The sequence below is a fragment of the Hemitrygon akajei genome, chromosome 12 (assembly GCF_048418815.1).
Source record: "Hemitrygon akajei chromosome 12, sHemAka1.3, whole genome shotgun sequence".
NCBI classification, from domain to species: domain Eukaryota; kingdom Metazoa; phylum Chordata; class Chondrichthyes; order Myliobatiformes; family Dasyatidae; genus Hemitrygon; species Hemitrygon akajei.
Window position 1 is genome coordinate 56,820,499 of NC_133135.1, and position 13,181 is coordinate 56,833,679.

Below are 13,181 nucleotides of genomic sequence, written 5' to 3' on the forward strand. Positions count from 1 at the left end.
CTGGTATAAATTTACAGCCATTTGGAAGCATGATAGATGCTCCCACTTAAACTGAAAATCCTGAAAGAGCTTGATGGGGTAGATACCGAGACACTTATCTCCTCTGAAAGAAGACTCACGAAGGATAATGCAAAACTTAAGCTCAAGGGTTAAACACGAAGGAAGAGAGACAAGAACTCTGCAGATGCTGGAAATCTTCAGCAATGCACACAAAATGCTAGAGATGCAGGTCAGACAGCATCTATGGATGAGAATAAACAATTGATGTTTCAGACAGAGACCAAGAAAGGGACAGAATTCATAATAATAAGGTCAGGGAGGGGGGAGTACAAGCTGGCACATGATGGGTGAGACTAGGTGAGGGGGAGGTGGAGGGATGATGTAGGAAGCTGGAGGTGATAGGTGAGAGGTAAAGGGCTAAAGGAGGAATCAAACAGGAGAGGAAAATGCACCATGGAATAAAGGAAGGAAGTGGGGAATCAGAAGGGAGTGATTACCAGAAATGAGAAAAACTGATGCTCTTGCTATCAGGTTGGAGGTGGAAGATGAAGTATTGCTGCTCCAATCTTGAGAATGACCTCATGGTGGCAGTATAGGTGGCCATGGACAGACGGTTGGTATGAGAATGGGAAGTCTAACTGAAATGGATAGCCACCAGGTGATCCTGGCTGTTGTGCAGGCCATCGCAACAGCCAGGATCAGCCCCTGATTTGTGCTTCACTGATGTAGAGAGGCTGCACCAGGAGCTTGACAGACTTGCAGGTGAAGCATTGCCTCACTCGAAGGACTGTTTGGGGCCCTGAATACTGATGAGGAAGGTGGCTTAGGAGCAGCTGTATCATTTATCACCATTGCAAGATCAAATGCCAGGAGGGAAATTAGTGGGGAAAGACAAATAAACAAGGGAATGACATTGAGTGATCCTTATGGCATGTAGAGAGGGACAGTGGGGGGGTGACGGAGTGACAAATGTGCCTAGTGGTAGGATCCCGTTGGAAAAGTTGCATAGAATGATATGCTGGATACGAAGTTCAATGAGAGGTAAGGTAAAGACAAGGGGAACCCCATCTCTGTTATGATGGCAGGAGTAAGGAGTGATGGTTAATGTGCAGGAACTAAAAGAGATGCAGATGAGAGCAGCATCGATGGTGGTGGACGGGAAATGTTACTTTTTTGGAAAAAGAGGACATCTCAAATGTTCTGGAATGGAAACCATCACTCCGAGAACAGATGTGATGGAGACGGCGGAGCCAAGAAACTAAGGAAGAGAAAATCTTTTATTTAGCATGTTACAAATGTTTGGAATTTTCTACCTTATTTCATGGAGACCAAGGGGATAATGCAATGGGAATGTGGGCTTACTGTATAAATTTCAAAAGAGAAACCACAGGACTCCTTTCTATTTTTCAATTGCGATATAATTAGTTTATTTGAAAGTAGGCTAAATAAGTTATAGATCTGTATGGTAATAGAGAGCTTCACAGTAAAAGGGATGTGATAGATAGATAAATAAATAAATAGCATTTTAATGAAGCTAAAGGTAAAAGAATTCTAACATAAAACTTCTCATAGTAGAACACCATTAACTGGAACATAGTCCACAATTCTCAAATGCTTCTCACACCAATGTGGCATCATTAAAGAAACACATTCTAAAGAAAAGCTTACCCCTTTCATTCTCTTTGTACTTATAAAAACCTATAGGAACATCAGCCTGGTACTGGGAGCCCACCATGATCTCCTATAAAGAAACATCAATTACCATTACCACTTACATTTGAAGAAGGTAAGGTTACCCTAAGTAACATATTATAAATATATTTTACACAAGGCTGAAAACCGGTAAGATATACCCAATCAGCTCCCTGAGCACCGATTTTGACACTCAGTTACTGGTACCCTGCACGCTTCCTAACTTACTTCCACTAGCATTGACATTTAAGTCAGCAATACAATGGCAAAAACTGAATTAAGTTTTTAACAGAAAGTTTACAATAAAACATAAGACCATACAACAGAGCTTATATCAAACCTATCTTGTTGTTCAGTTGTCAAGTCGAGTCCAACTCTTTGTGACCTCATGGATCATAGGGTCCATAGGAGTTTCATGGTAAAATACAGAAGTAGACTGCCAGACCTTTCTTCCACACAGATGTTGCTGCTGCCCAGGTTGTGACCCAGCTGGGTTTGAACTCAGGACCATCTGCCTTGAAATCCCGTGCTGATGCCACTACACCATAAGCCAGCCCATATCAAACCTATTAATACCTTTATATTCAGCATAGCATATTATTTAAGAGTGATGACACATTCAACACTATTCTCCCAGTATGAAAGGTATTAGGCCTAATGATGCCTGAACCATTTTATCACCTAGGCTTACTCACCCCCACCCCCACCCCCAGTACTATTCTTGTAGAACCACTTACTTTTTTCAGCATAGTAGCAGCAAATAATATTCAGGTTTTACTGCAACAGACATCCCACACAGCAGGGTGGGTTCAGAGTGGGGTGATTTCAGGCAATGGATCCTGGCCTTGCCTCTGAGCACCGATTTTGACACTCAGTTACTGGTTGCCTGCAAGCTTCCTAACTTATTTCTGCTAGCATGGACACTTAAGTCAGCAATAGAATGACAAGATAAGCTCCCGGGATTTGGTGGGAGGTTGTGAAATACTGCAAAGACCTGGTGCATACACTGACTCACGTGACAGACAGTTATTGAATGGTTCATTTCAAGTTAATTCTACTTGGTACTGATTGCCATGAGTCTCGGCGTACTGAATGCTTATGAGGTTGACCCTCACATCAGACCAACTACAAAATACTGATAAATTTATGAGGTCAACTCCAGTTTATAAATTTGCTTCTAAAACCCAACTGTTCCTTTGTAAGATTGTTCTCAAATGCTATTTTTATCTAATTAGAGATGAGTGTGTAAAAATGTTAAAGAGGTTGTTGACAAAAGAAAAATTACTTGGTAGCGTTTGGGTTTAGTGGGTATTTTCCTAGTTTTAAGATAACAATGACTGGAACTGCACCAGGCCTCAAGGATTATCCTGGCATGAAGGAGTTATGAGAATAATTGAACACGGAATAGGGCTGATCATTAAGAGGGAAGTGATTCTTAAAGCATTCCCACAGAAATACCCAGAAGCACAGTCAACCAGTGCAGTGAATCTTGCATTGGATAATTTCTATTTTGTCCTATCAATTTTGCTGGGGCCCCTAGGTAAATTAGCTATCAAATGTTCCTTATGTTGAGGGCAACACTATAAACTCTCATTTGGAATTCAGTTTTTGTGGCCAGGTTTGACTAAAGGTTAGAGGCATGGACACAAGTGATGCTGTCAAAATGCTGAACTGTGATGTTAAGTGACCAGTTTATTGGGAAGACGTCTTTTGATGGTGCTACTGATGACATAATTATCTCATGTCATGTTCATGTATTAAAAGCAAGTTATTTATTCTGTAAAAATTGAATTGTAAATAAATGTATTAAAAAAGAAAAGCAATTCTTATTTTAATGAAACTGATAGAACTCAAAAGCAATAGGAATCTGGTAGTTGAACAATGAAAAGTAATATATTCTGATGCTAGCAAATGTGCTATAATTAATATTATTTTATATACAGTCGGCCCTCCTTATCCGTGAGTTCCTCATGCGTGAATACAACCAACCACGAATCAAGAAAACCCGGAAGTGCTCTTCCAGCACTTGTTCGAGCATGTACAGACTTTTTTTTCTTGTCATTATTCCCTAAACAATGCAGAATTTTACATAACATTTACATTGTATTAGGTATTATAAGTAATCTAGAGATGATTTAAAGTATACGGGAGGATATGCGTAGGTTATCGTGGATTGGGATTGAAATAAACTCGGAAGTTCTCTTACTAAGTAAGTCGGAACAGGTACATCCAGTATTATTTAGCATCAGGTAGTCAAATGCTTGTCTTAGTATATATTTTACCTTTCTATGCATATAAAACACTTAAGAATGTATGTTTCAGTACCAGGCTCAGGAACAGAAGTTCCTGAGTTCGATCCAGTGACAGATCGCTCCCGAGCGCGCTCTCCATCTGTGCCAGGTTGATGTGGAGGATTAAAAACCCAAAACCCAATAATTAAACCACTGCGTTACTTAGTAGTAATTGTAGCTTTCATCGGTGCAGGGCCTTTCTCACTTTATCCTTTAAAATTGTTCCGATCGTTGACCGATTGTAGCCTAACGCTTTTCCAGTGACCGATGGTGTTTCACCTCTTTCCGATCGCTTTATTATTTCCACTGTATTTTCAATTGTGATTGTTATTATTTTCATGAATAGAAACACTGTGGATTCAGAGCTCCACCGCTGGTTCCTAAGCTCCATCACATTGAGACAGGTTGATTAAGTGACTTGAGCATCCACATTTTTTGGCATCTGTGAGGGGTCCCAGAGCCAATCCCTCGTGGATAAGGAGGGCTGACTGTACACACACACACACACAAATATATAAAACAAAAAATGGAGACACATACTAGAATACCAAGTAGCAATAAGCTTTCAAGCTTAATACATGATAGATATAATGTGTTACCTTCAAAAGAAATTATAAGAACGAGTCCAAGATAGAATTTAAGTCCAGATTGAACTTAATTTGCAACCTTTTGAATTAGGCATAATAAAAAGATGTATTGGGACAAAGGATGGCTAATACAGATCAAAGTAGAGAATCATAAACCAAATACAGCAGATGCTTCAAATCCAAAATAAAAAAAATTAATAAATACACAGGTTTGTGGGTAGTTTCTATAACATTCGAGGTTGATTTTATATCACAATCACGAATGGGTAAAAAAGAATAAATATGTGCAAAGGAAAGAGAAGAACAAATATCTGTATTCGAAAGTTAGAAGATTAAACCACAAAAGGATGATGACAAAAGATACGAAGGGGTAGTATAAAGGACAAGATCAATAAGAAAGAGAATTTAGCAACGTACATTTTTGGAACAATACCTTAAAGTATTAACTCAACATCATGTCTAGAAAGCAATCTTATTTTTACTTGGAGGTTTTAAGAACCTGGATTGGGAAGGAGACGCTGATGGTAATTAAGAAGTGGACTTGGGTAGGGCATAGTGCCTTCTTAATGTTGGTGTTTTAGTAGTGGTGCGATTGTGAACTGTTGAATGTAGTGTCTGGCTCAATGGAATGCAAAGACAGAGAAACTTGCCGCAATTTTGGGGGGGGGGGGGGGGAGGCAAAAGAACTGAAGTGCTTGAAATAAAGATAGGCACAGTTAAGGACTTTAAAGTAAACTGAAGGTGTAATCTTGAGGAAAAAGGTAAACATTTCAGAAATATTGTTTTGGAATAAAAGATTATTACTTTACTTGCCCCACCATTCTTTTTGTTTCATCTCTACTACCTTCAACTACATCATAAACCTTCCTTTTATTCTTTCTTTCATTTGTCTCTTTGTCTGCATCTTAATGCTTGTTATCTTTTTAATCTTTTGTTCAGTTATGACAGATTAACATGAAAATTTACTAATGCTTTCTCTCTGCAGATGCTATCTAACCAGCCACGCTTCTCCAGCATTATGTTATAATTACATATTCCAAGACAGACATTAACAGAAATCAGGACTCATCACTAAGCTGGAGACTAAAATTAAAGCCAGTTATAACTGATGCACAGCACAGATCAGAAAAAAAGGGGATATAAATATCATTTGTGAAGTGCAATAGCTTAAAATCATAGTTATTGTGGAAAATATTGAAATACTATATTACCTTTTTCCAGTCTTCTGAGGGCACATAATCTTCATCATCTTCAGATTCCTCTTCTCCTTCATTGCCTAAGAACATTGACAGGCTAGTTTTTTCCCCTCAGTGTTAAGCAAAGAACTTTCATTTAGTGAATAACTGAATGTTTTGAGACAACTTTTATAAAATTATAAACATTTTTAAAACTTCTGAAAGTATTAATGTTACTGCAAAAAAAATCTTATTACCCCCTTTTGGAATTTTATAGGCCCCTTGGAAATAAAATATGTAAATATACTTACAGTACATTGCAATTTTAAATTTTGAATCAATGCACTATTTTAAACTCTGGTGTACCTCAGTCAGTACGGATTACAGTAGTTCTAGTGAGCAGAAAGACTCATTCTTGCATAACCATCATTATGATTTTGACTCAAATGACTTAAAATGCTTTGAAAAGCTAATATTTTATCCAGAAATTGGTCTTAGATTTTCCTATTACTGCTAATAAGGATAGACTGAAATGAAAATTATTAGAGAAAGGGAGAGTGAAGAAAGATGTTCTCTTATTTTTGTATTTTATATACGTTTTCTAAACAACCCAGGAATGAAAATTTGTATCCAAAATATGCCAGATCTGTCTATAATTACACCAGTCATTTAGTCAATTCTGTTCCATATCGAGTGAACTCGAAGCTATCTTTGGATTTATTTATTGAGATACGGTGCAGAATAGGCCTTTTTGGCCCTTTGAGCTGCGTTACCCAGCAACCCTCAATTTACCTAATCATGGGACAATTTACAATGACCAATTAACCCATCAACCGGTACATCTTTGGATTGTAGGTGGAAACCTGAGCAGCCGGAGGAACCCATGCGGTTACAGGAAGAGCATACAAACTCCTTTAAGACACCAGCAGGTCCAACTTCATAAAGCCACACTTGCTTTATACCCCTGAACACTTCTGGTTAACAAAAATTAAACAATTGTAACCATAATAATGAAATTATTTGGGACAATATATCTTAAAATATTTGAAAATCTGAGCATAGACCTTCCAGGACTACACTTAAAAACATACAAAACTAAACACATTATTCGATTCAGTCGTGAAAGCTGATACTGCTTACTACAATTAAGCATAGCTTGATGAAACACACCTGGAATACTGTATCGACTTTGGCCTCATTCCCCAAGATAGAATACGTTTTCCATAAAGTGCAAGTTCACCAGATGGATTACAAGTTCGCAATTAAGGTTAGATTGACTATGCCTGTATTCATTAGAATTTAGAACAAGGGATTTCAGTGAAATGTGCAAAATGTTGACAAGGCTTGACAAGTGGATAAAGGGAAGATGTTTCCTCTTGAGCTGGAACCAGGTGTGAGTCTCAGTGTTTTGGAATTGATGTGACAAGAGCAGGAACACAAGTGAAAGAAAAGAATTAGCCAATATCATTTTGAATGACAGAGCAATCCCAAAGATGTAAAGCCTTTTGTTACACATTTGTTTTTCTTTATCAGAGGCATTAGTAATAAACTGGTACTATCGTTGTACTGTACTGAACCTCAGCACAATTGTAGCTTCTTTAATATTGTACTATCTCTATTATTTGAATTATGACAATCCATAATAATTTTTCAAGTTCGACAAACAGTTAACAATTACCCTCATCTTACATGCAAGAGTTACTACACCCCTTCGCTGTGGCAGCTGTTTCTAGGCAATAATACAATGTAAGAGCCATTGAGATCTTTAACAATGGGGAAGATTGCTCAACACTGTTTCATTCATATACATGCACAAATAAATTATACCTATGTCTAAGTATTTACATCTGCGTGGGCGGATCATCTCCTGTACATCTTGTGAGGTCATCAATGGTACAAGATCATCATTGGAAGACTGAGTTTCATCTTCATGTCCACATGAATTCTTTAGTACTTCTTGCTGTGGATGTCATAAAATATATGCAAGTGTATTAGAAAAAGATCAACAACAGAAGTTTAAACAAATGAGCCAAAATATGACTAATGGCTTCTCTATAGGGCTAAGCAAGCACATTTTTAGAAAAAAGGGGCAAAGAATTTTTAAGGAAGAATATGACTAAAAAATGCCTTAAGGGAACTGCAGAAAGTAACTATTAAATCTTCCAAGAAAATAAATAACGCTTTCTACTTGTAACTTACTTTTGCCTTTTTTATTTTGCCTTTACAGTGTAGACTCTAAATTTTCCATTTCAAAAATCCACTCCCTTCACCACAAGCATACTGTGGCTATAGTGTACTTAATCTACAAAGTGCATGGCAGTTATTTGCTAATATTTCTTCCAACAGCTTCTCTCGAACCCACAAACTCCAACAGCTGAACAAATGTAGGAAGCAAATAAGTACCCATATTTCAGAATTTCATCCCAATCTTATTTTAATCCTGTTTTCGAATAGATTGCCATTCCCCTCACAAAAACAAGTTTATAAATTCAGACAACAACACACACCAAATGCTGGTAGAACACAGCAGGCCAGGCAGCATCTATAGGGAGAAGCGCTGTCGACGTTTCGGGCCGAGACCCTTCCTCAGGACTAACCGAGAAGGCTATAAACTCAGAAATCCCTCACCAATGGGTGTATATTCACAGCACTATAGCTTTCAGCAGTCTGAAGTACTCAGCTGTTTCAAGCAGGCTTCAATTATACTGGCGCCCAAGAAGAACGTGGTAACCTCCTTAATGATTATCCTCTAGTACCAAATGTGATGAAGTGCTTTGAGAGGTTAGTGACGAATCAGATCAACTCCTGCCTGAAAAGTGACTTAGATCCATTCCAATTTCCCTATTGTCACAACAGGTCAACAGCAGTTATCTTTACATTGGCCCTTTACTCAATTCTCAAACAACTGAATAACGAAGGTACATACGTCAGGAAGCTCTTCATTGAACATACCTCGGCATCCAATATTATCACCCCCTCAAAACTAATAAGCTCCAATTCCTTGAACTCAATACCTCTCTATGCAACTGGATCTTCGATTTCCTCACTTGCAGACCCCAGTCAGTTCGGATTGGCAACATCTCCTCCAAAATCTTCTTCAGCACAGGTGCACCACAAGGCTACGTGCTTAGTTCCCCACTCTGCTCGCTTTATCCTTATGAATGTAAGGCTAAGCACAGCTCCAATGTCACATTTAAGTTTGCTGATGCCACAAGTATCATTGGTGAGGTATCACCATATCAGAGAAGGATGGAAAATCTGGCTGTGTGGTGCCATGACAACAACCTCTCGCTCAATGTTAGCAAGACCAAGAAGCTAACTATTGACTTTGGAAACTGGAGGTCCATGAGCCTGTCCTCATTGCAGGGGTCAGAGTTGGAGAGGGTTAGCAACGTTAAATTCCTCGCTGTTATGTCCTAGGGATCTGTCCTGGGTCTAGGACACAGTGGATACAGCCCAGTCCATCATGGGTAAAACCCTCCCCACCACTGAGCACATCTCCAAAGAGTGCTGTTGTAGGAAAGTAGCATCCATCAAGGACCCCCCCCACCATCCAGGCTATGCTCTCCTCTTGCTGCTGCCATCAGGAAGAACGTATAGAAGTCTCAAGACCCACATTATCAGTTTCAGGAACAGTTATTACCCCTCAACCATCGGCTCTTGAACTGAAGAGGATAACTTCACTCGCCCCAACACTGAACTGTTCTCACAACCTATGGACTCACTTTCAAGGACTCTTCATCTCAAGTTAGATATGGCTCTTGTGGCTAAAGGGATCAGGGGTATGGAGAGAAAGCAGGTACAGGGTTCTGAGTTGGATGATCAGCCATGATCATACTGAATGGCGGTGCAGGCTCGAAGGGCCAAATGGCCTACTCCTGCACCTATTTTCTATGTTCTCAATATTTATGGCTTAATTGTTTATTATTATTTCTTTTTGCATTTGCAGTTTGTTGTCTTTTGCACAGCTTGCTGTGTTTTTCCTGCACATTGGTTGTTTGTCTGCCATGTTTGGTGTGATTCTATTTAGTTTCTTGTAGTTACTGTAACTGATTGCAAGAAAATGAATCGCGGGGTTGTATATGGTGACATATATGTACTTCTATAATAAATTTACCTTAAAACTTTGAACTCTAAGGAAGTATAAAGAGGATTATTTGGTGGAATCTGCTAGGACAAATGCAAATACAGACTCATGCAAGAGCAGCTTCACAGAAAATGATCTTGTGGAAGATGCAATATGGAAAAGAACCTTGTCATTAAACAAAGGAGATTTTTTACTGTTTGTGTCTGTCATTTTCTAATGTTTGCTCTAAGCTCTCACTTTGCTGTTCAGAGAAAATTTCAAGAAATAACAGAATGGAGTAGAGGAGAAGTGTATAGTTATTCAGTGGAGCAACAAATAATCTGTTAGAGGAACTTCAGCAATGGGAAGGGGATGGAGGAGAAAAACTGTCAATGATGCAGGGTTTCAACCTGATTAGATCTGTTGCTCCATATTCCAGCATCTGCAGCCCCTAATCTTCCATCATTGTAACTAATCAGCATAGATACAGAACTGAAGGAACCTGAATCAAGTTGTAGTCCTAAAAGAGGAGATTGGAACAAATTCAACAGAGCAAATTACAGATTGGACATGCTAGAAAGGACAGACAGATGAAAGATGGCAACGATGAACATTTTAAATGACAGGCATTATGAAAGACAACCATGTGGGAAGGTACATGGTATAAGTTATAGGGAAGAAAAGGCAGCTAAATGGTCAGGTACTGGGAAAGTTACAGAATCCAGGATTAGGTGCTGTGAAAGGGTAGCGACTAAAAAGGGAATACAAAGAATGAAGAGATGGGGAGAATGATACAAATAAAAGGGCAAAGGAAATTTAAAAAGCAAAAGAGAGCAAGAAATAGAGGAACAGTAAATGAACAAGGCAAGGTAGTTGACAATGAAATGTGATTTTTGTTGTAAGATGTTAAATGGGATGAAATAGTATACTTTGAAAAGGCAGTTTGGCAGATGTACAAAACATAGGTTCATCGGCGTGAACTGAAGTATTAAAAATATTTTGCTGCAAATTTTAATAATTTAAGTGACTAAATTGATCTGATGGAAATGGAGCTTAGATGTGTAACATGGGTCAGAGGCCCAATCCTCAGATAAAAGTACCCTCTGATTCAATTCAAGCTGGTAAGATAATGGAGAGTTTGCAAAGGACGACGCACAATAACAACCGCTCAGAAAGCAAATCAGAAAAGAAAATTTAGAATTCTTAAGGGACAAGCAATCTTCCAGAGAACAAAAATAAAATCTAGAATGGTTCACAGTTAAGCTAAATATAGCATAAAAATTTCCTTATCATATTACATTTAATTGAAATCCCAACATCATCAAACCATAAGCCCATAAAAACCTCCATACATAGTTTGCTCTGATGAAGCTCCTATACGTCAAACTTTATGCCACTAACTTAAACTAACCTGATTTATATTTATGTCAGGTAAATCCTCTGTCTCCGGAACTTCACTACTTCCACTATTTTCTTCATTATCTCCTTCATCGCCATCATCGTCATCCTCTGCTTCATCATCATCCTCCTCATCGTCCTCATCATCTTCATCATCTTCACCAGGGAATGGTATAGTCTTTCCATAACCATACAAAGCCAATAAATCTTGAATTGGCATTTCCCCTTCCTGAAGTTAAAATAAGACAAGAAAGAGATGATCAGTTAAAGGAACTGAAAATAAAAAAAACTGAGTACAGGTAGTCCCCGGGTTACGTATTAGTTCTGTTCCTGAGTCCGTCCTTAAGTCGGATTTGTACGTAAGTCAGAACAAGTACATCCAGTATTATTTAGCGTCAGTTAGTCAAACGTTTGTCTTAGTATATAGCATATATTTTACCTTTCTATGCATATAAAACACTTAAACATACGTATTCCAATAATTAAACCTCTGTGTTGCTCAGTAATAATTGTAGCTTTCATCGGGGCAGGGTGTTTCACATGCTCCGTTATTCTCACTTTATCCATTATCCTTTAAAATTGTTTCGATCGTTGACCACTGTAGCCTAATGCTTTTCCAATGACTGATGGCGTTTCACCTCTTTCCAAACGCTTTATTATTTCCACTTTATTTTCAATCACAATCGCTTCCTGTCAATGGAACAGAAACACTGCGGGCGGCGGGTCCCGAGCTGCGCCGGCTCCCGAGATCTGCTGGGTCCTAAGGACCACCGCACTGAATTCCCTGCGTCTTAAACTCCACCGCACTGAGACAGGTTAAATGGGACAAGTGGGAGCTGTGCTGGGTTTGGGTATTTGATCCTCCACAATATTCCACGTGGGAATTTAAACTGGAGGTGACAGTGTTTTTTTTTACGAGGTCGAGTTGCGAGCTCCACATCAACCCAGCACGGATGGTACGGGAGTCACTGGATCGACATCAACCCGGCACGGGAGCGGCCTGTCACTAAATCAAACTCGGGAACCTACGTTCTCCAGCCCGGTGCTGATCTCACTGCGCCACCAGTCGACTGGAATGGGGGTGGGGGGTTGGGTGGGGTCAGGGTGTATCTTACTAAGAAAAATTTAAGCCAAATACAAAGTTAAACACTCAACACAGTGTCAATGGCAATGACTTAAAATGGCGGACAGCGTCGCGATCTGACTTAAAATGGCAGTTGGCATTCTCCTTCCTCAGTTCGTAAGTACGAGTTGTCCGTAAGTCGGACGTTTGTAACTCGGAGACTACCTCTATTGAAAACATGAAATAAAAACAAAGTTCTGAAACTACTTATCAGATCTAGGCAGTATCTGTGTAGCACATACTGTACATAAGGCTTCAGGTCAATGAACCAACTAAATTGAATTAATTCTAATTAAAATAAGTGACTTTACTTTCCAAAAAAGTTTCAACATATAAAACAAACTGGTTATCTACCTGGATCTCAAAGCAACTTAGTACTGTCTGAAGCTGAATTTTCAAAGACATTGAAAAGTCTTGAGAAGTTAAAGCACAAAATGATTTATATTGCATTGCTAGTGCCAGAGACTGGTGAGTTCAGTCATGGATTTGTGAGGAAGTATTATCATCGGTATTAGTACTCCTGGACTATGGGAAATATTCTTCAGTTAATAGCGACAAACTTCTACACTATAGGAATACATCATCAATGGACTGGTTAGTTGGACCCAAAAGTGTCAAATGGAATTCAATCCAGAGAATTATGAAGTGACGCTCTTGGGAAGAACAAAGGTAAAGGAATACACTATAAATTGTAAGATATCATGAAGTACAGAGAAACAGAAGGATCATGTTGAGTTGGTAGCTTTGACACAAAACTCATCATTGGATTTGCTTCTGCTCAAAGCCCGTTAGGTGATCAGTGATGATTTAGTCATCAATGAAGATACAACCTTAGATACTAAAATCAGC

At 38.8% G+C, this 13,181-nt stretch overlaps 1 protein-coding gene across 4 annotated transcripts in view; it reads right to left on the reverse strand.

The window, feature by feature from the left end:
• Positions 1–13,181, reverse strand: part of mier1b (mesoderm induction early response 1b, transcriptional regulator) — a 49,445-nt gene that overhangs the window by 25,866 nt on the left and 10,398 nt on the right. For 3 of the 4 annotated variants that reach the window (XR_012101051.1, XM_073063153.1, XM_073063152.1), the window contains exons 4-7: positions 11,223–11,438; positions 7,573–7,705; positions 5,782–5,846; positions 1,669–1,741 (exon numbers count right to left, since the gene is read on the reverse strand). Coding sequence is in view for 3 of the 4 variants with exons in the window: in XM_073063153.1 (XP_072919254.1) it covers positions 1,669–1,741; positions 5,782–5,846; positions 7,573–7,705; positions 11,223–11,438 (487 nt within the window). In the remaining variant the exon portion in view is untranslated. The remainder of the gene's footprint in view (positions 1–1,668; positions 1,742–5,781; positions 5,847–7,572; positions 7,706–11,222; positions 11,439–13,181) is intronic. The other variant, XM_073063154.1, reaches the window with a different exon arrangement.